Genomic DNA, 23,791 nt, shown 5'->3' with positions numbered 1-23,791 from the left:
GATAGATAGATAGATAGATAGATAGATAGATAGATAGATAGATAGATAGATAGATAGATAGATAGATAGATAGATAGATAGATAGATAGATAGATTTGGCAATGGCACAAATTTTGATTTTCATACAGTCTGCTTCAGTTTTGATTTATTTTATTTTATTTTTTTAACATGTTTGTTTATAGCTTTGATAGTGGCGCCAAGCTTCTGGCCACCTGTAGTGTTTCTCTGTCAGTCCTTATCATTGGTATTATTATATTATTTGTAAATAGTGCAAGGGGATTCTACTGTAACGTTTGTATAATGACTTGTGTGAATATGCATAGCTACTGTATGCCAACATTATTCCTCAGCGTCTGACACAGTCATAGCGAAACACACTCGTCTATAAGTGAGGGCAGATGTGGAGGGGCTTAATGATGGCTCAAAGCATGGGGCTGAGTGAATCGATGGTGGTGGGTGTGTTGACGCGTGATGAATTGTAGAGTTAATCGGTCAGACGTCTCTAATGGCCTGACATAGGAATGAAAAATAAAAATAAATTAGTGGAAAGAAAGCCTTAGTCTGTATCCATCTGCCAAAGCCTTTTGTGCTATTGATTTGCCTCAGGCACTTAAAGCCTGATGTATTGTCAACATTGCACTTTATTGCCTGTCTAAGTACACGGTCACAGTCTGACTTCCACCGGACTTTAGCATAGACAACTAGCAGTATTAAGTGTGGGTGAAATGTCTGAATCAGAGCACAGCTACATCTTTCATCTTACCAGGTGTTAATGCACTCAGTCCCCAAGTTCAGAGTTTGTCATACTGTAGTACAAAGTGAAGAGTTGCTTGCGGCGGGAATGATTTGTGATCTGTTGACTGTAATTACTACTCGGAAACCTAGAATGACTTTGTTGCATGCTGGGAGGCCTGCACGTTCACTCCGAGTCGCTGCGTGTGGCTGGCTCATTTAGATGACTGACTGAATATTTAGGCTGTGTTTAAGAACTCCTGCAGATGATTTAATAAAAGGGCCAACGGGGAACGGAAAGAGATCTTTAGTCATATAAGGATTCACGGGGGGTTTTGTCTACATTTATAACATATCAAATTGTACAGCACCTGAACCTTGAACGTTTGGGCTTAGTAGATCACAAATTGCTGTGTCGTCTTAACAATAATCAAGTAAATGTACCTGCTCACCAGTATATGACAACAGAGGAGACATGGTGATGCATTTTGCTGAACAAAAGTGTTTTGACCTCTGTCGTTTAGATTTTAAGGCAGCAAGATTGCGTTAACTTTGCATTTATGGTGGAATGTTTGTAGGTACATGTACATGAGCAGTTCCTACTTCTGGCATTACTATTATTCAGAATGACAGCTATTAGTGGCTAAGTCCCCCCCTCCACTTGTTCTGTAGTGCTGGCTACCTTTTGTTTGTGACAGAGAAATCCTAACTCAGAGATCCACTTGTTGCTTTTCAGGATTTTCAACGTCATTTACCTTTTTTGTTTGTTGTTTTTTATCTGGAGGCACGTGCTTTGGCAGTTTCCAACAACAGGAGCATGTTCCAAAGCTCTGTCCAAGACAGCAGATTAATAAAATGGGCACTGGAGATGCAGCATTTGTGTGTTTATTGTAAACCATTATATTCCCATGACTTCACCACCACCGGGTGCCAGAACCACTCTGCTGGACAAGCTACTATATGATGACACCATGCAACATGTTCTATAAAGATAGCAGCATACATTATAAGTGACAACATGCATGTTTATGTTTAAAAAAATCAAGTGGCTACCAGTAGCAGTGCTCTGCATTGTACATTAGGCATATATACATACATTTCATTCAATTTAATTCATTTTTATTTATACAGCGCCAAATCACAACAACAGTCGCCTCAAGGTGCTTCACATTGTAAGGTAGACCCTACATAATACTTTTAGGCATAAAAGTAAAAAGCTGTTTTGTAGCTGCCTTACATTCAGAAGTGTTTAGGTCTCAAATGGGTATCTTTGCCGCTTGTTTGACCTTTTAATACAAAAAGAGGCTCTAGAGGGCTCTGGCGTCTTTATTCTGAAGGGCTTACACTAAAGCCTGACATTTCCCTGTTGGTGTTTTAAAGAGATGAAAAGGTTCTGCTAATAACTAATGCTAATTTAGCTGTGATTAAATTGCTGCTTTTGAAAAATACCACACAACGGATATGAAACATTCTTGATTATGGTGTAATGCCAGGGTAAAACTTTACAATTAAGATTCCCCTTTAAATTTGTAGTAAGTGAAACAAAACATGTGAATTTTCTGTTCTTGCCAGGCGTTTAGATATTAATTTTACCCAATCTATTTGCCATTCAGCATGCAGCGGGGTGTAGTCATTTACTTTACCCTTTGTCTTCACAGGTCATCTTTGAAGCGACTGTTTCTGAGGAGCGGCAGGGTTATATTGCCTTGGACGACATAGTGCTGCTCAATTACCCCTGTTGTAAGTACCCACTTCTCTACAACTCATAACAATGGTGGTCCAGGCCACAGAACTCAACAGCTTCTGAAAAGTGATTGAAGACTATGAAACCATTCTGGTGACAGGGGGGCAACCGCGGCACACATACCTGGTACATGCCCAAGTGTCAGACCCACAATAACACAGCGGGAGGTGTCCCTTTTGTCCTGGAAGAGCAGCCGACCTTTTCCGCTGATCGCTATGCTCCCAGCCGGGTGCTTTTAAAGCTAATGTGATGTTACAGGCAGGAAAAGGACAGCTAGTGTTTGTACTTTGATCCTCTCTGGGAGATGTTTTTTTCTTTGGCATCACTGGGATATCGGGAGGCTGGTGGTTTACGGGTGTTATTGAAAATTCTGTTATGTTCTGTTAAATTACTATTACACTCCCTGACTGTGTTTTAGTGTGTACAGTAGTTGATGTTGGATCCATCATATGAGACCTTTTTCTTCACAGCTGTGCCATTACCAAGATGATTAGCTCTATTGGGCATCATAGACAAAAGCTTAATGTGAACTGATTGGTCTGCCTGGAAGCAGAGGTCATTGCAAAAGCTTCAGTAATGCATGCTGACTTCCAGAACAGATAACGTGGAGCCAAAACAGCAAGTACTGAGAATCAACTGATAATGGGCTCGGTGTTAGTGTTTTATTAAATAATTGTTTCAGTCATTTAAATGCTGTAATTTCGACCAATTATTATTGCCCAGTTGTGATATGATGCAGAGTGTTAGATTACATAATTACTCTGTAATAAGCCATTTCTGCACTGGGTGTTGGTATACCTTTAAACTAAATCAAGCATATATAAATATTATATGACTAATTGTTGGCAGTTAAGTGCGCTTATTCTTCAACTTATTCAGTTACAGTAGCTTTTCAGTGAATGAAAATATAAAACTAGTGCTAAATTTTAAAGCATAATCGTTTTGTATTTCACTAATATCTCATTTACTGCCATCAAACTCCATTCTTTTGATGAGACTGTAGTTGGCTACTTGTCTACCAGTAACCCTGTTCAGAGAAGCAAAAAGACAAAGCCTTTAATGATATTACCAGATGCGCTGTAATGTGTTGTATTCTAGATCAGCGGTCCCCAACCCCCGGGCCTCGGACCGGTGTCCGTGAGTCGTTTGGTACCGGGCCGCGAGAGTTGAGGCTCAGGTGTGAAATGTATAGTTTTCAGGGTTTTTATCGGTTTTCAGCGTTATTTTGTTATCGTTTATCATTTACTCGGTTTTCCTGGGTCTTTTCACGTGTGTTATGAATAAATTTTCTTTTTTTCGGTACCGGTACTGGTTATATTTTGTTGTATTTATCCGCAACACCTTAAAGGCCGTTCCGTGAAAATATTGTCAGGCATAAACCGGCCCGTGGCGCATAAAAGGTTGGGGACCGCTGTTCTAGACTGTTTCACTGCCCCCTTGTGGTCAAAAATCTCTTCATGCGGCTTTAAATAGAATAGTCAAGTCATGCTTGAACGACCCCGAAATACTGACATTCGTACTGTTCAGAAACCAAGTACTTCTGTATTCCAATCTTTATAACTAACATCCAGTCTGGCTTTCAGTAAGAAGGGAGCGAGAATGGAAATATTGTTTTTAGCTGCTTAAATGTGGGAAAATGCTAATGAATGATAATGTGGAGTATTTATGAGCTCATGAAATTCAGATCTCGTTTTCTAGGGCTACTGGCACTGCTAAAAATCAGCGAGGCCACATTATATAATTCATTGAATCCACACTGGGAAACCGACAGAGGAGCTAAAACCCTTTCTTAAACCAGCATGCAGATTCTTTTTTTTCCAAATCGAAGCTCTGCTCAGACTTTAGCACTTGCCCTCTGTGACCCTGTCCTGAGAGGAGTAGGATACTTGTCCATGGTGATTAGTGATGGAGTGGTGGTAGGTGCCTTTGCCAAGGCCCCTCAATATGTGAGCCAGGCTGAGTTTAGCCTTCGTGCAGATGGTGGCGTTTGGATCCTCAACATGCCTCTAAGCTCACATTAGGGGACAATGTCCCTGCAAGGCGCTGCAACATATTATATGTGCAGCATAAACACATGAATCATGAAGCACATGATTCATGCGTTTCATCTGTGCTCAACCAAGCATATCCACACACACACAAAAATCTAGAACAGAAAAACGCATACACGTGCACAGAGTTTTGCACTTGGTGTATAGCTGCAACAGCAAATGCACACACACACACACACACACTCATACAAAGATGTAAGTAAACATTAGTAAGGCAGTGCAAATTTCCCTGCAGGCAACAAGAATAATAGTATGCCCCTTTAGGAAAGCTTCAGCTCAAAAGCAACCGCTACTCAGTTTACATTCCCACTCATTTGACATTTGTCTTGTTTTCCCCTGGAGTCCGTGCCTTTATTCTAAACACGTGTTTCACTCAAACCAATCTCTCCTGCATCATGGAGGCAGAGGCAGCATCACTAATTTAAAAAGCCAGCATTTCAGACAGACAGAATACATTTGAGACTCAATTTACCTTGGCTCTTTTTTATGTTTAACACTATTAATTAAGGCTCACCAAGTCACATATCCAACCTACTAGGCTTTTAGATTTAAATTAAATTTTCTCTGTCACTATTAATGCAACTGCCTCATCCTCAAATGACTCCTTCTATAATTGGCCCTGAGACTGTTAGTCTTTTAGAGAAGACTTTAAAGTTGGCTTGTTTTCTCCATACAAAATACTCAGGGTGGCACAACAACAAAAGTCCATTGGGTATCCATTCTGTTAATTTTTCATTCTTTTAATGCCACATTAGCCATCTTCCCAATTTATCACTTATGATGTGAAATGAGCTAGTTGTGGTTTGAGATATGCACCTGAAATTACTTACTGTTACTATGCTGATTGAATGGACAGAGCACCAAAAGGCCCAGAGAAGGAAAGAGAAACATGAGCAAAAAGGTAAAATTTTCGATGCAGTTTCTATCATCCCATTCTCTGCAGATGTTGCTGTTAGTTGCCGTGGAAACCAGGCATGAAAGTGTCTGAATTACATTTTGCCCATCACATTGGTTAGCCAGTAGAAATAATTCCCACAGTACATACCCTGCTAACGCCACAGAAGGAATTTCTCAGTATGCTCTGTGTCTTATATAATGTAGGTTATTATTTTCTCATTATATTCAGAATGTTGTTCATTAGTGTTGTTTTAAGGGGGTAGCTATGTTACCCATTCTCATTGTTTAAAGAGTGTTTGGAAGCGTGAAAACCTAAATGAATGCTTGCTCAGGCCAAAATTAGTCTAGAAATGTTTCCAGCACTCTATTCTAACAGCCTGCAGAAACAAGCAAAGAGAAATTAGATTGGCTGTTGGGTGGGTCTGTGATATATTGCGTATTTTTAATAGTATTTTTAAGATACTATATTGTATTTCCTGTAATGGAAATGCACCAATCTATGTAAATGTTGAAATATGCCACTGTTCAGCATCTTTGCGGCTAAGATCAACTCATGTATGGCTCAGTACATGAGCGGGGCGCAGAAAGAGCAGGAATACCAGAGGAGCGAAACACCAGCCAGTAGACAGAGCAGTCGCCCAAGACTGCAAGAGCAGACTGACTAACCTGTGCACCGCCTGGATTGACTACAACAGCGGTTCCCAACCTTTTTTTGCTAGGCCCCCCTTTGTTTTACAAGAAAAATGTTTGCGCAAACACATCCTCCAACCACACACACCCATATTTTGCTCCATTGCGGTTTATTTCACACCTCAAACATTTAGTAAACAATAAGCAAATACAAGCAATCTCAAATAAATTACAGGTAGTAAGAAAATAAACTACTAACTCTTTTACGCTACGTCCACACCTGTAGGATACTGTTTGTCTGTGATTTGAACAGCCCAGTGTGTGCTCCCAACAAAGGGAAAGCCAAATATGCAGGGGAGAGCTACCTCGGCACTTGTGCAGGTGAAACCAAAGGGAAGACATGCTTCACCATATTTTCTAGTCTTTGGCTTAGAATGAAGTTGGTTTGGAAACATATTCAGCGATGCTTCATCTCCTGCTTTGCGTTTGTGTGGGAGCCCTGTGCTAGCAGTGTCCAAGCATTGTTTTTTTGTTTTTTTTCCCTTTTCATACCGCGCCCCCCCTGCAATGGCTCTGCGTCCCCCCTAGGGGCCGGGCCCCACACTTTGGGAAGGTCTGGACAACAAGAAGGCCTATGACTCGATGCCCCACACGTGGATCCTCTAATGCCTAGAACTATATGAGATCAACAGATGTCATTCTATAGATGGCATCAAGCTGTATGCCAAGAGTGAATGGGACATTGATTCATTGATCCACAGCACCAGGATATACAGCAAGGACATAGGAATGTGATTCGGACTGAAGAAGTGTCGGCTGGTAACAAAGAGAGAGAAAGTAGTCAGAACTGAGGGGATCGAACCAGAAGGCAACATTACAGACACTGAGGACAGTTACAAGTAGCTGGGGAATCCCATAGGCAAATGGGAACCACGAAGAGGCCGGGAACCATTGGAACCACAAACAGTTGTTGTAGTTATATTAAATTCAGTTAACAAGAGGCTCTTTTAATTCATTAATGATCATTTAGACACTTTTACTTCATAATTATGTTCAGCTTTGGTCCAAAATTATCAACATACTGCATCAAATGAGGTGATGGACCTCACTATTCACCATTATGAAGTCAAATTGGTCAAATACTTTTATTAAAAAAATCAGCAATCAGTAACACACAGCATTTCAAACTTGAGCCTTCAAAATGATCCAGGAGTAGCAGAACTCTTGTGTTAAACAGTGTTTAGTTAAGTTAGGTTTATCTAATAAACTATAACTCACCTGTTGCATTAATCTAATGTGTAGAGCATATTAGAAAGTCACCAAAACAAAGAAATGTTACATCAGTGCCTGTTTCCTTTCTCTACCACTACTAAGCTATTGCAGAAAGAGTTTAAAGTCAGTTTTAAAAATTATATATTTCCCATAAATATATTTCCTGAAGTAAAAAAACATCAACTGTTTAAACTGACACATTTTTAATAAAATGCCTATTTTGATTGTGCATCAATATTTATTCTTTTCTTTATTTATTCATCAGGATTTGAACTTGCAGTTGTCAACAAAGTGTCAACAGATGGAAATATCAATAAAAACAATTCAGTTATCATTTTTGTATTAATTTTTATGAGAAAGATTGCGGTGAACCTCTGTTACAGAAACACCAAATGCATTTTCTTTCATAAATATACAAGGTAGCTTAAAGAAAGGACCTGAAAATGTGGTTCAAAATAGCAGAAGGCAGTATAGATGTATTACCAATATGCAGATGCAGTGTTCCACACATTACAGTGAACGGACATACTTGTGTTTTATATACTGGCAGAGAGTACTGTGACAATGCAAACGCTTTTCAAACTGCCTCTTATGAATTCCTTCATGTAACCATGTAAACAGCAGCAGGTAAGAAAAGCCTTGTTTTTGAAATTTGGCTTTACTGTTTTGCATTTTACTTTATTCCATTGAATATTATTAGGTTATTACTACCATTATTCTTAATTTGGCTTTAAAAAGAGCAGTTGAAGTTAAGGAATTAGCAAAAATATTTGATCTCGCAGAAGTACAGCATTCCAAAAATAGGTTTGCCTTCAGTCTTAGCTGCATCCTTTATGCTCTCAAATGCTGACATGGTGACAATGGCAGTCCATAAAAGTAAAGCCCATCATTTTCTTTTTTTCTAAAACCCAATGGTACAAAAGCATTTTTCATATTTTTCCAGGGACTCATGGATAGTTTTCTTTCACCTATTTCATGTTTTTGCCACATAACTGCCATGTCACAGCTGTGATGTCCATTCCAAACGGATCGACGGAGCTTTTGTTGTTTTTGTGGTTAAATATTTTTGAAAAGTGCTTTGGACAATGCTCATGTGAACCATTTATAGTTGTTTAGAAAAGTGAACAGAAGCCAGCAGTGATGTTTGTGAGCCTCTATCTATATCTAGGTGTATATTTAATGTACAGGCTCTAAATAAATTACACTTAGCATCTGTGTTTTCAGTATATTTAGACAGCAAAGCTCAGCTCCAGATGTGGCACTTTCATCACTGTGTATCTCTGTGTGTGTGTTTTGTCCTCCTACCACAGACAAGGTGGCTCATTTCTCTCGGCTGGGTGACGTGGAGGTGAATGCCGGGCAGAATGCCTCGTTCCAGTGTGTCGCCACGGGAAAAGTTTCTGAGGCTGAGCCCTTCCTGCTGGAGGTGAGACCGAGGGATTGTGCACATTAGCGTGTTTGTGTTTTCTTTGTATTAATTATCTTCGCTCGCACAGTCAAGGCCACAGCTAAGCTTCTACATAACACCTAAAATGAGGCCCACCTCCTCCTGAAATTCTGATACATAATTTTCTCCAATTAAATCTACACTTTTTATTGAATAGTTGTTTTTCTTTAACAAAAACTAGAGAGTATCTAGATTTAAGATATATGACATAAGTAGGGTTGTCTTTTTAAATGAATTGTGATGATGTATGAAAATTTCACAAATGTTGTCGTGATTTAATGTAAATCTATGTGTTACCGAAAAGTCTTGAGACTCGATGCCCTAGCTGCAAGCAGGGACAAAACAGTGGTATCTGTGATTATCCTTCATTATTCCAGTTGTGCATTGGCATTTATATTAGTTCAGTCCACCAGAGCACAAAACCTTGAAAGAAGTGAATGAGATTTTTTCCAATTGGGTTGATGTGGAGTTTTGAAACGCACCATTAAACATTTGCTCACAGTGAATTTAGGGATACTGAGGACTGCAGTGCAGTGTAGACTGCATCATTGTTCCTTTTCAATATGGTGATTGTTTCAGATTTAGAGATTTGTTTGTGATTTGGCTTTCAAACATAGCAGAATACAAACCAGAGCCTAAAAAAATGTCCATTAATTCTCCCAAATGCAGCAATTTTCCTCCTTCCAGATCTTCTTCTTGTGCATCTCTTGGTTTCTTAATGCTGCTGGTGCTTTTAGATTGCTCCATGAAAGTCACGCTCTGACCTTGCACTGTGCACGGTGCAGTGGACTTAAAACTTGCTTGAAGCACAGAAATCAGCGTCTCTTTCAAACTGCTCCATTTGCCAGATTGTCAATCTGAATTTCATTGTGTGATCGTGTGCCAGCATACAACACACTGAAAACACACCAGCACAATCTGTGGGACTTCCAATGAGAAATCTAATAATAGAACCTGCAAAGAAACAGATGTAAGGATGCACAAGGAGATGACTTTAAAGGGGAAATTAGTCTAGGTCAGGGATAGTTTGGGATTTTTAAGGGAAAATTATTTTTATTTACACACCATACTAGCTTTTCAAGTGGACAGGGGCTTTGTATCATGAGATTGACATATTGGGTATTTAATCACCACTTATTGTGTTCCAATGGCAGGCCTGTTTTCAGATTGACACAACACAGCTTAACAAACACAACCACATTTTCACCCTTAGCTGAAGAACATCATTTCTAATCAGAAGCAATAGCAATCCTGGATTTTCAATTAAAGTCTGGATGTGGTAGAGGGGTGTTGAACTTGAATGGCTTAAGTGTCCACAAGGTTTTAAACATTTAAAACCTGTTGTGTTACATCACAGCAGGTGACTGAGATGAACTGTGTCCAACTTTCTCTAATGACGTGAAAATGCAACTTATACAGTTAGCACGGTGTGTTGGGTTCTCACCAGGTACTCTGGCTTCCTCCCACAGTCTAAATACATGTAGTTAGTGGGGTTAGGTTAATTGGAAAGTCTAAATTGTCCAAAAGTGTGAATCGTTTTCTGTGTCTGTGTGTTAGCCCTGTGACAGACTGGCGACCTGTCCATGGTGTAGCCTGCCTCTCCCCCTAAGATAGCTGGGATAGGCTCCAGCCTCCCTGCGACCCTGAAAAAGGGATAAACGAATGGATGGAAGTTAAATAAACTTAAAGCGTGCGTACCATTTTGACTATCATTGAGCCCCAAAGTACAGATATACAATCTTATGTTTTAGTACTGATACAGCTCAATACTGCTAAGTGGATCAGAGAGATGATCATCATGGAGACTGCTCTTAGTGCTGCAATGATTGAATCCCATGTTTGCAAATTATTTATTGGTGCTTAAAATAAATTTGGAGCGTTTACTGATAATGAATAAATAATAGACTTTTGGCCCCTTTACATGCTATTAGTTTAGCATTTTTTTTAAATATAAGATATTGATATCTGTATTAATATTTGATGACTGTGGCCACAGATGTTACTTATATCGCAGATTTTGGACAGATAGTTCTGAACCAGCAGTCTGTCAACACAGTCTATTTAGACATTTTAATGTCTAATATGAAACAATGGTAATGGATGGGTGGTTATGAAACTGGAATCGGGTATTTTGTAGGGTACAGTACAAATATATATTTCTTTTCTGAAGATACTGCAGAAAAGAAATGCAGTTTTTATTTATTTATTTACTTATTTACTTATTTGTTTATTTATTCATTTCCTTTTTAACCATATCACATCTGTTCGCACAGCCAGTTTTCTTCATCATATCTGTTTACTTCAAACTACAGAAGGGTCTCAAGAGTCTTAACCATCAAACACCACATGCTTGGAAGCCTGTTAAAATCATCACCCTCCAGAGGCTTGATTATTAAGTTTATTGAACTCCCAACAGTATATTCAGTATATGAATTCAGCTCATCACTTCAGAAGACTTCAAACCAAAACCGCTTGAAATTTTAAATAGATTTTTCAAACTTGATTGATCTGACACAACATTAAAAGTACCCCTGCAAAATATGTGGTTAGTCATTTGCATCCTACCAAAACTTCTCTGGCCTGGCGTTTCACGGACTCTGCAGGACTTCTGAAGGTGCCCTTAGTATCTGGCATCAAGAAGTTAGCAGCAGATTTTATAAGAGATGGCGAAGCCACTGTGACGCAAGCGGCCCAGCACCCTGTTGCTAGTTTTTGATTTGTCCACATTTCACTGCCAGCATGTACTTGCCACTGCTGCACCTTACAGGAGCAGACGTGCTCTGACCGAGGCGCCTAGCCATAAGCATATGGCTCTCGTCAAACTTTGTCAGGCTTTTGCACAGAATCCTCCCGTGTCCAAAACTCATTGGCGTCTGAAGTTCTCTTATGCAGTATCCCTGCTTTGGAGCTCTAAGAAAGAAAAATGCTAACAAATGCTAATTTTTTTGGTTTAAAATTTCAAGTCCTCTAACTTCATGGAAGGTCAATACGGTTGTCTCTTAATAGTCAATCGCAGAATTACCTGGTGGCAAAGACGTGAAGCCACCTCTTCTGACCTCGTAATTAACTGTGCAGTAGTCGTTAAAGAAAATGGGAGCCATTATCTTTTATGTCAGTAATAGTAGTGCGATTTAGCATTCTTACATAATTCAGAAAGTTTGTGATTCAGAGTTTTTGCCTTTTAATGCTTGTGTTGTGCGCAGAGCCGTTTGACAGTTTGTGCCTCTGCTTTTCTAGCTTTTTGATTGGGATGGCATTTAGTTTACAAAAGCCCCTAAAGTCATTTCTCTCATGCAACTGAAAATAGTTTTCATAGTTTGAATATGAGCTAATATTAGTCTTCATAAATCCATCCTTGAATGCCTCCACTCCTTCTTTTGGCCTTGAAGCCTGCACATCTAAGTGCTTTTGAAATGATAGCAGCAGGGAGAAGACACTTTGCAAATGAGATCTCTGTATACTTGGTGATCCATCCCCTGTGTTTCCACTCAATTTTATTTCACCCCCACCCTCTCTTCTCTGTATCGAAGCCTTTGAAGATCATCGGTGTATGAAAGAGCCATTTTTTTAAATCACTTTCAGACTTTGCAAATTTGTTGACTGAGCTATACACACATGTGAAAATTCAAACAATAGAAGGCTTGTCTTCTGTAATTTGACAAAGTGCTGCAACTTCTCAGCCCATGTCAGCACATGTTACACTCCTCCCTGCTCCTCTCATTTAGTGGAAATGAACCCAAAAACTGGTAACAACAGAGAGTGGAGATATATCATAAGCCATTACCACCTTCTGTTCCTCCATTTGTTGTTCAGGGCCTGTTTGATCGTCAGCACCGAGACTGCTAATTGCTGTTTTCTCTTTGATCTCCCTGCCAATGCAGAGGTCCTCTCTGGACCAATCTGGAGCTGCTCTCCTCCACTCTTTCTTCTGTTTAGCTAGTCCAAACAAATTGTTAGCATAATGTTTCTTAATCCATTTACATCATATTTCCTCTGCTGTCCATGAGCCCAAAAATCGCAGACGGCACTCTCAGATGCTATTTATTTAATATCAACATGTGCTGAATCCAAACCTGAGTTAGTCATTATACAAACTCTTAATTGCATTATGACGCAGGGCTTGCTGCCAGACAGGAAGAATGGCAGCACACTTGGCAAACAGAAGCATTTTTGCTTTAAAAGCCTGCAGGTGGGATTTAAAGTTTACATAAAAAGCAAGCAAACAAACAACAACAAAATAAACTGCATGTATGCTCTACATTAAAAAGTCATGTTAAACTGATGAAAAAAAGTGTTGTTTTTTTTAAACCAAAAACGTAGGAAACAAATTTAAACAGAGATTACATAAAAGAAGATTGCAGATTTTATTGATACCAAGGCTAAAGTTAAATTGAAGTATAATCTGTAGCTGTAGGCAGTACTCTGGCACTATATATCTAATTTCATATTTTCTAACAGCAGTGTATTTTCCCCCCATCCTCCTAAACCAATTCAAACATGCGGATGTCAAACCCACTTACTGGTGAAAAGTGTAAGCAGGCGACAGCTTACATAATAATCTACTTATACTGTGCGAGAGGCTGTATATATTGTATCTCGCACCTGGAACAGCTCATTCCGAGTGCTGGCCTCTGATTTCCTGTTCCACCGCTTAAGCCAATTTCCAGTGTGCCTGGAGCACTGACACATTAGCATGGTAGGAGACGTCAGCTCGAGCCCCGGTGCTGGAAACAACAGCAACCCGGGAGGCCTGTGTCACTGGTCTTGAAAGCGAACAAACTATTGTGACCAGTGACATTTATCACATTTATTATCTTGCCCTCCCATGTGGTTAATTCCAGCCCTGTTTTGTCTTCCTGTCTGCTTCTCAGATGCTTACCTATTTTTAATGACTTGGACAGATGCAGGTAAACACATACGGTTGGGTCGGTGCACTCAATGCTCTCTCTCTCTCTCTCTCTGTGGACCTTTTCTGGCTGTCAGCGGAGAAACGGCGTGCTGCTGGACACGTCCATGCTGACTCGGTTGAGTCACAAGCGGCTGATGGCGACTTTCCAGGTGGAGGCACAGCGTGGAGAGCAGGACCTCTACCGCTGCATCACCCTGTCCCCCAGAGGTGCCGCCGTGTCCAACTTTGGAGAACTAATCGTCAGAGGTAAACTGTAAACATTTTCATGCACAATAATACAGGGAAAACCACAACAATCAGATGACCCCCTGCGAGAAAGCACTTGATGACAGTAGAAAGTGATAACTTCCTTTAAACAGGAACAAACCTCCGGCAGAATCAGAATCCAAACACGTTTGATATCCTGTGGCTATGGCCATCGTTTATGTACAGTATATGAGATTTGCTGACTTTGCCTCAAAATAAGTTTTTAATGAGCTTTTTAGTTTTACTTTTGCCTTCATCTTTGCTGTTAAGAAGAGGGCCGTATGTCTTCCTTGTGTCTCTGGTAAGAGCAATTTATGTGATGGATGTCTCATCATAAGCTCTGCAGCAACAACACATGCTAAATAGAAAGACATCCACAACCTCAGATGGGTCACCTAACGCACTGGGATTAGGTCAGTGAGAACTGTAGGGTATTTACTTTGTAATATAAAGTGGCTTAAGAAGACTGTTTTTTTGTTATATGGTGCCATGTATATAAAATTGAAATTAAAGAAAGTGTCTGCAACAGAGATCCATACTTCAGACAGCAAAAATCAGCATTCGCCTCCCATTTCTGTTCACATTCAGCCAGAAAAATGTTGAAGCTACACGTAGATTATCCTTTTTTCTCCAGCAAATGCTCACTTGTGCAATCCAAACAGCTACAATAGCCACAATAATGGGAAATATCCGAGGATGAAATACAATGCTTTGAGTGGATTTTTAAGAGAAATAAACAAAGAGTTTGGTTCAGTTGGGTCTCCTCGGTTTTTCTGCAGCAGTTGTGTTACTTTCACTGTGCATTATGTGTTTAGCTGCTTCATCTATTTCTGATATCATAGTTTTGTCTCTGCAAAATCAGCTGTTCTGAGTGTGTTACTTATTTCTCTCATTTATTCAACACATTTGCCTGTCCAGATGGGCATGAATCATTAGATTTGTTCTCTGAGCTCTTAAGAAAGCTGGGAGGAAACTAAAAGGAAACTTTGGTATTTTTTTCCCATCTTGTGGGGAAGGAAAGCTTTGTCAGTCCAGTACTGTGTGAGGACACTATTATTCTGTGTTGTAAAGCACTTTGTGATTTTTATCTGTGAAAAGCACTATATAAATAAATTTTACTTACTTACTTACTTACTTACCGGCAGCTGCAAAAAAACTCGAGTGTAATCCAGCTGGGCAACTGAATGTGTCAAAGTAAAAGTGTTTTGTGTTTATTTCTACCGAGAAGCTGTAGATTGTTGTGTAACTGAATGTAAAGTAGCTGCCTGGCACAGATCTCAAGGATACCTGCTGGCTGACCCAATCGCTGACATGTTCTTTTGCTTATTTTGCTTTGTTGACCGTGGGTAGCCCTCTGTTCAGCTTGTCTTTTTACTGGAGACGTAGCAGCACACCAGATGAAATAGTTTGTGTTTGCAAGTTCCCCCCTGCACGAATAAGATGACAACATGCAGCGTTACCATATTTAGAGCAACGCCATCAGTCTGGGCGGTCTTGGTCTTTTCTTCTGGTTGATTTTGTGCAGGTGAAACACCATCTCCAGGAGGGCAATTTTTATTCAAGCCATGGATTCTTGGAGTTGCACAGCAGGGATTTCTCTCATCAGTTGACACATGGAAATTTTTCATACCTGGTATCTACAGGTCCCACTCTTTGCAGAGAGAATTTTCTTTCTCACTGAGCAGCAGAGAAATGAATGCAGAAGCACTTCCAGCTTCCTGAGAAATGGTCTTTCTTTCTCTTCCTTCACCCACTGAGTCCCAGCTTCTCTTTCATTTAGCTCCTTGTCTGCGCACTCAAATAAATAGCAGTGATCATCAAGCTGAAAAGACTGACAGCATCCTTGTCATGGTCCACAGGGTCATCTGCCATTACATGTAACTACTGATTTGTTGAAAGTCCGTCTGTAGACAAACTGAACTGCGGAGATGGGTGTGATATTATAAATATGTCACTTATTATGTCAATTGTATGAATTCAGCTACCAAGTATCCCAAATGGAGAGATGTGCCAGGTTTCTTAATTTCAATTTTTTGTCCTAAGTCACAGAACTATTGAGCCTGTCAGTGGAAAAATCTCTCTTACTCTGGAAACAGTGCAGTATTGAATCTCAATGCTGTAACTGGCAACCACAAAATGTGCTATTGCCATATAGCAGCTATGAAGCATTTTTGTCCCAATTAATAAGCTAGACCAAAGTCATACCTTATAAAAAGCTATGATTTTGGATTACCTTGGATTCTGATTACCTAGATGTGCCCCAGCCAGCACTATACATCCACAGATGTTGTTGATGTGGGTAAATGTGCTGGCCAGTCAGAGCTCAGTCGTAGCCTTTGAAGATGTCAGATCTAAATCTGGTTCAGAAGAAAAAGGTTTAGAGATCCTTTAGAGGATTTGGGGAAAATACCCTAAAATGGTTTGATCTAATTTTATCTGTTTACTGACATTGAATTTTGTTGTTAAGTGGTTGTGATCAGACCGTCACGCAGTGTCCACTCTGACCCACAGACTGGTCGTTCTGTGTGGCTGTTATTTAAAGTGGTAAGCGGTGCTGCCTTGCAAGAAACAAGAAGAGCCTGGCTTCAAATCTGCTGGTCTCTGTAGAGTTTGCAGAGGTTTTGTGCTTTAGTTTCCTTTTTGACAAAATTGAAACACATGTATTTATCGTTTTCTAGCCTTCTTACCTTTTACGATTTTCAGTGTTCAACATCTGACATGGTCACCTTTTCAACAAGCTTTTTCAGTGTTGGGTGAATTCAGCTGCACATATCTACACGTGATGGAGCAAAATAACAAGTCTTTCCAAAATAACGGTTATTTTACACTTTCATTGTCACTGACATTTGCTAATGAGTGAGCAGAACAGAAACATCATTGACACTGTCTGTCAAAATAAAATAGGTGTGTTTTGAAAGGTGTGGAATTGTTTGTTGAAACACCGTCTCGTTCTTTACGCCCCAATATGTCACGTCATAAAACATCTTTAGGCAGGTGTTATAACCTTGCGATATGTCAGTCAGAATCACTGCACACCCAGTTCCTCACCCACACCATCGTGTGATGAATTAATTTGATGTTCGCCTGGTGGATGAGGGTCATATTATCTATCAAGGCTGTAGGTTTTTATGCGCATAGAGTACTGAATTAGTTATGCAATTATTCATGCAAATAAGCTCTTATTCAGCATCATTAGAGTGAAAATTAAGATTTTTCAGCATTCAAGAGCCTCTCACACTCTTGCTCTATCTATCTTTCTCCTAGTACTGATGTGATTAAAAGATTTTTATGACTAAATGCTCCAGTAGAGCAGAAATAATGTTATTGAAACTGTAAAACAAAAAGAGAAAATCCATGTCAGAGATCCTTCACTTCTCCTTTCCTATTTTTCGACTTTTCCTTTCTGCTGAAAAAAATGAAACTTGTTTTCCATCAGACGCTCTCGCATTTTTTAATTGAGTTTTTCCTGTTTCTAATTTTGCCTCCAAAACCTGATTCTAATATGAATTTGAAATAATTAGTACTTTAAAAAATGCAGAGGAAATTATTTTGGTTTCTGCCTTTCAGTGCCACCAACACCGATTGCACCCCCCCAGCTTTTGCGGGCAGGTCCCACCTATCTGATCATCCAGCTCAACACTAACTCCATCGTGGGGGATGGACCAGTCATTCGGCGAGAAATCCAGTACCGGGCTAGCCAGTCCACTTGGACAGAGACTCATGGTGTGGGTTCGCTTACATACAAGGTCTGGCACCTGGAGCCAGACACAGAGTATCACATCAGTGTCCTGCTAACCCGGCCTGGGGAAGGAGGCACCGGAGCACCCGGGCCCCCACTGATCAGCAGGACAAAGTGTGCAGGTAAGTCACTTTAAAGGTCACAGTGTCCTCAAAAAAGAGTACACAACATCAAAGTTAATTAGGCTTCAATTTCAGACAGAAAGAAAGCCGCTCTGGCATCAAGAGATTATCTCATTAGTTAAAATAAACCTCAATAGGTGGGACAATATATATTAAGACCCTTACATTTTAGAATGTGTGGTTGATAGAAATAATGGACATTAAATTTAGACATTAAATTTACGCAGCTGAAAAGAGCAGCAAATTCTTACACTTTTGATAATGGGAAATGCTCAAAATATGACCTTGAATCAAAAGACTATGCTTCTTTTTGTCTGTCAGGTAAAACCTAACACTTATTGGTGCAGCATTACTTCCTCTTACATAATGTCCATTTCACTAGCTGGGCCCACATCCTCATCTAAGTTTGACAGCGTTTTAGTAGGTAAAAGTGAATGCTTTGACATGAATTGAGCTGCGGTTTGGGGAAGGCCTCGAAGGGGACTGGCGATGGCTCAAGGGCCTGGCAGATCCCCGTGTACTAAATAGAAATGAAGAAGTTGAAGAATGGAGAAGAAGGAGGAAGGGTGGGGCACGTAAACGAGAATGATCAGCTTGCAGAACTAGGGGAACCTATATAGATGACAACCGGAAGGAGCGTGTTTGGAGGAGTGGTCCTGCTCCTGAAATTCTGATACATAATCTCCAATTATTGAATATCCAAGGTCACAGTGCAAAGAGGAAATGCTAAAAGCTAATGTAGCATGAGTTGAGATTTGCTAGAATATAAAGCAACATAGGTATACACTCACCCACTCAATTCTGCACTTTTTTGGCAAGCATTTTTGGGACGTTAGCATCATCGTGGCATTTTTCTGGTGGAAGATAAAGTTTTGAACTACATAGAAACAATGCACAGCCACACTAACCTTTAGTGGGTTAGTGTCAAATGTTTCAGTCAAATGGGGCGCTCGTGGCTCAAGAGTTGGGAGTTCGCCTTGTAATCGGAAGGTTGCCGGTTCGAGCCCCGGCTTGGACAGTCTCGGTCGTTGTGTCCTTGGGCAAGACACTTCACCCGTTGCCTACTGGTGGTGGTCAGAGGGCCCGGTGGCGCCAGTGTCCGGCAGCCTCGCCTCTGTCAGTGCGCCCCAGGGTGGCTGTGGCTACAACGTAGCTTGCCGTCACCAGTGTGTGTGGATCGGTGGATGACAGGTTGTGTAAAGCGCTTTGGGGTCCTTAGGTACGAGAAAAGCGCCATTTACCATTCTCCGGGTCTATTATTTGTCAGATAAATCCATCCCAAAGGCACCAATGCCACAAACACACTCACAAGGTTCACTTGAATGTTTTAGATTGTAGACATAGAACAACAGCTGTCTGTGTCGGCACATGTGTCAATTAAAAAAGCCATACCGCAAACTTGAAGCAAGGAAAATTACCCAATGTAAAGATGTGTTAAGGAGCAAACTATTCAGATAGACCAAAACTTTTTCTCAAGCCCTAAATATGTTTTTAATGCCATTTTAATATAAGACTCTATGGCAGGGATGGGCAACTCCAGACCTCGAGGGCCAGTGTCCTGCAGGCTTTAGAGCTCACCCTGGGTCAGCACACCTGAATCAAATGATTAGTTTGTTACCAGGCCTCTGGAGACATGTTGAGGAGGTCATTGAGCCATTTAAATTATCTGTGTTGGCTCAAGGACACATCTAAAACCTAGTACCATAGTACCTGCAGAATCAACCCACATCATCTTGAACTTTGCTGTGATTAGCTATTGTTAGCACACTGAAATGCTGATCATGGTAACTATTACACATGCTCAGGATTAGCTTGTTAGCATTTGTGACTATGTGTCATATCTAATAAAATGCTAGAGGTTGAGGAACTGTAACTACACATCTGACAGCTGATGAGTTGCTATGACACATACAGAAAACAAAAGACTTTCTTGTGCTGATGCGCATCTAGATTCACAAGCTTCTGTGGTGATATGACATATCACTTAACTTGTACTTCGCCTGCAGCCACAAAAGAACTAAAGGTGTTTCTGTTGTTATAGAAGGTGTCAGATGCTTTCTACTTAACTGTGGCTCATAATGAAAACACAAATGTAAATGAGGATCTAGCCATGCTTTCATCAGTACTCATTTACATGCATGATTAGAGTTCAGTGAGAAGGGGATGATGTGTACAGAAATCAGGCTGCAGCACCAGATTCTTTGGTTTAGGACCAGTCTACGCCCAGCCGTCAACTACAGTGTAGCACAAGTGGTTGTGTAGTATAAAGGTTCTCCATTTTTTTCATGTTACGCCATGCAAAGCAGAGGGCAGAGACTTTTCTCTCCCTCTCATCTGTGTTTTAACTGCAGTGCTGCTCATCTTGGTGAAAAAGACACCCTGCTGCTCTGTCAAGTAGATGGCATGACGTCCCTGTCACCTGCCACACTCTTTGATCCGCTCTTGTCACTGTCTTTCACTTGCCCACCTCCTGTCGGCTCCCATTGCTCACATCTGAAGCTTTATCCCCAGGGAGAAAGCGGCAGACAGCAGAGGCCCGGTGACACCAAACTCTGGATGAATTTTTCTTCCTAATGTGTCTCCGGGAGTCATTTCTTTTTAGCAGAGAGCATTTCGTTTTTGGACACTGGTCAATTCCATCCTTGCTGGTGCAGAGTATTAAAATCCCATGGGGCTATTGTTCAGAATTGCTGACCACACAGACCTCCAGTTCAAATGCTAATTGAATGATGTGCCCATCTGCTTTAGCTTCAGGTCTAAATGTGTCCTGTATGGCTGCAGAAGGGAGATCTTGGCATGAATGCAGATGTGCCATGTACTCCAGCATTAATATCTTCTTTCCTTTTCTTGTTTAAGGCAGCATATGTTCAAGTTTTATCTTTGGGAGAAAGAGATTAACCTATTAATACTTGATGGAGTACATTGCTTCTAGCTGATACATCTCAAATGCCTAAAATAAAGTGTTTGTCAGATCACCCAAAGCTTTCTAATCCAACTTGGAATTCTGGGGTCTTCATCTACAAAAGAAAATCCTCCCTCCACTTCATCTGCCACAGTGATTGTCTAGCAGCGCAGACACCTGTGTATGTAAAAACAGATGCAACACGTCCTCAACAAGGATTCTTCCAAAATAGTGTGTTATTTTTTACCATTCATGCAATTCAACAAAAGCATATAAAATGTACACAGAACAATCAGAGCCAGCATCAGAGAGAGCGGGCTTCTGGAAAAGGATGCACTTTCTGTCATCAATAACCTTTTGCCCCTTCTTACACAAATGTATGTTATCTGGAGTCTAGTGTTATCATAACTAATAAATATGATGGCCAAAGCTATTATCATATAAGTGTTGAAATAAGAGTATCGCAAATGGGTTCCAATGGTAAATTTTATTCACATCTTTTAAATTTTTAGCTGTTTGATGGCTTTTCAAATAAGTCATTTTACCAGTAATGGCAGTATTTTTATGACCTACACTCCATTACCCACATTTTTTATATATTTTTTTTGCAAAACATCAACAAGCTGTCATGAAGCTATAGAACATCAATGCACTTTAAATATCAGTAGTTAGATTTCTAGATGCCAACGTCTATAGAAACCATTCAAAGATGTCAGCAGTCTAAAGCTCATGTGGTTTCACTGTTAAGTACGAGGGTGTTAACTGATAGTCCATCATAATTTTAACATAGCTGCCGGGAAGAGGGACAGACCTCAGTGGCAGCTCACAGAGGCAGCTGTTAAAGATGAGGACAATGGCATGAAATGTGCAGATCCACTGGGACTCTCCCCCATTCATCATTTCCTCTTCCAGTGCTCATCTCTTGTCCAGCCCCTCAATCCCTCCATCACTCCCTCTGCCTCTGGCTAATCCCTCTGATTAGACTAATCAAGCAGAATGTCGATTTGGGGCAGGATTGGCTGAGGACAGGCGGGTGGAGAGGACAGGACAGTGACTGCTGTGGTGATGCTCTAATGATGAGTAATGGTGTCTGGAGCAGAAGGTGAACATTCAGTCAGTGAGCTGCTGGTGGCAGACGTGGTTTTAACAGGATTGGGCTGCTACACGGGGCTGATATTGTTAAAAAAAATCTATCAATCCAGTTATCCTCAGCCACCCTTGATATAACGGGCCTGATACATATTTTTGGAATTAAATTTCTTTGTTATGATTGATTGTTGCTATTCTATGGGGACGTTTTAGCTTATATCAGCTGTCAGAGAACAAAGCAATCTAACTCGGTACATTTTGCCCTTTTGGGAAGAACATCTTTTAAATCGCAAGGTCTCTCAGGAGTTTTCCTTCTCTGTCTTGTTTCTGTCCCCTCAAAGCTGATGTCTCCTCCGTGACATTGGTTATTCTTTTACGTCTCAGCTTCTGATCTATGTTTAGTGAAGCAGCAGCAGCAGGGCTATAGCTGTTACTTCCCCTGTCTGCAGCTCTGTACTGCCTTGCCACTATGTGCTGAGGGCATTGCCCTCATCTTGGTTTATCTAACGTCTCAGCGGTACACTTGGAGATTCGGGCCAACCTTGGAGACAGAAATAACCTCTTTGTGCTTGAAACTGGACGTTCTGCGACACAGGGACGAGAAGAACTGCAATCACAGTGTTCACACATGACAACAGTAATTAGGCTTTATCGTTCTTATGTGATTCTCTGCAAGGGCTGAACCTCATTTGTGTTACAAGCGATGCGGAGTTGTTTTGCAAGCTTCTTCTTAAGGCAGTTACATTTTCCTTCCATTGTTTCACTAACCTTTTAGTGTAAGTTTGAAAAGTCAGCAGCAAATGTTGCTGTCTCCATGTAACAAACACTATTCTTCTTATGTGAATTCTTCTTGGAGTGGTTCTAAATGATCCAAATGATGATTTTGCGTGGCTGCTTCTAGGCCATCTTTCACGTTTCTTCCCTATGGTATGCATCAGGGTTCTGTTTTGGGGCATATACTGTTTCTGTTATATTTGTTCCCTCGTCAGAACTTTTAAAGACATTTTTATCACTGCATTGATGAAATTCAATTGTATATCTCTTTTAAGCCCCAAGATTCTTTTAGCTACACATCCTACATAAATGCTTAGACTCTGGTAAAAGTTGGATGACTGACAATTTTCTCCATCTTAATGAAGAGAAAATAGAAGTCCTGTTTTTGCCCCTGACAGATTTGTACCTTAGATAATGGAAATTCTAGGTCCCACATTTGCTAAATCGTCTTCTGTCAGGAACCTTGAGGTGACTTCTGATGCAGCGTTCACTCACTCACGCTCATGTTTAATCTTTGGTTTGCTATTTCTTTTATGACTTAAAATATTCTCAAGTTGAGTGCCATCGTGTCACACTCTAAATTATTATTCATGCATTTATTTCATCACGTCTGGCTTATTCTAATTCATTGTTCACCTGTCTTAATAAAACATCCCTGTAGTGTCTCCAGGTTGTTCAGAATGCTGCTGTGAGGCTTCTGAATAAGTCTCTGCTTATTCAGTTACACTGGGCTCCCCATCAACTTTAGAGTTCACTTTAAGAGTCTGGTTCTGACTTTTTCCCACTGTGTGGAAAAGCACCAGCGTAAATCAGACAACTTTACATCCATGTGTCCCCATCACATCCCTGAGGCTATGTGAGTTAAAAAATAGTAGTCTTGACTGACTTATACCTGTGAACTTCCTTGGGTCAAAACTGATGACTGAAGGAGAAGATTGATGTAAAACTGATGGGCAAATCACCTTCTGCAGAGCAGTTTAATACACTGGATACAACCAACAACACTTAGATCATATCAGACAACAAGTCTATACAACAAGACAACAAGTCTTGTTGCATGTGTATATATATATATATATATATCGTTAGCTTCATAGCATAAGTGCCTAAGTCATTTTTTTGTGTTTTGTGTTTCAGACGGACAGGATGATGCAGCAGTGGTAGGGGAGTAAAGTTAGGCAAAAATCTCAATTTGACCAAAAAATGACTTAGGCACTTATGCTATGAAGCTAACGAT

The 23,791-nt window shown here is 40.4% G+C and overlaps 1 protein-coding gene across 7 annotated transcripts in view; it reads left to right on the top strand.

Annotated features, from left to right (window-relative positions):
- Nucleotides 1-23,791, top strand: part of LOC102308225 (receptor-type tyrosine-protein phosphatase U) — a 259,704-nt gene that overhangs the window by 150,209 nt on the left and 85,704 nt on the right. For all 7 annotated transcript variants that reach the window (XM_042228047.1, XM_042228046.1, XM_005941005.3 and 4 more), the window contains exons 4-7: nucleotides 2,391-2,472; nucleotides 8,637-8,752; nucleotides 13,757-13,928; nucleotides 17,496-17,789. In XM_042228047.1, the coding sequence (XP_042083981.1) occupies nucleotides 2,391-2,472; nucleotides 8,637-8,752; nucleotides 13,757-13,928; nucleotides 17,496-17,789 (664 nt within the window). The remainder of the gene's footprint in view (nucleotides 1-2,390; nucleotides 2,473-8,636; nucleotides 8,753-13,756; nucleotides 13,929-17,495; nucleotides 17,790-23,791) is intronic.

Source organism: Haplochromis burtoni, unplaced genomic scaffold (genome assembly GCF_018398535.1).
Source record: "Haplochromis burtoni strain Fernald_Lab_line unplaced genomic scaffold, NCSU_Asbu1 Contig_299, whole genome shotgun sequence".
Lineage (NCBI taxonomy): Eukaryota > Metazoa > Chordata > Actinopteri > Cichliformes > Cichlidae > Haplochromis > Haplochromis burtoni.
The sequence above is the reverse complement of the archived record's forward strand: the minus strand, read 5'-3'. Positions and strand labels throughout refer to the sequence as shown.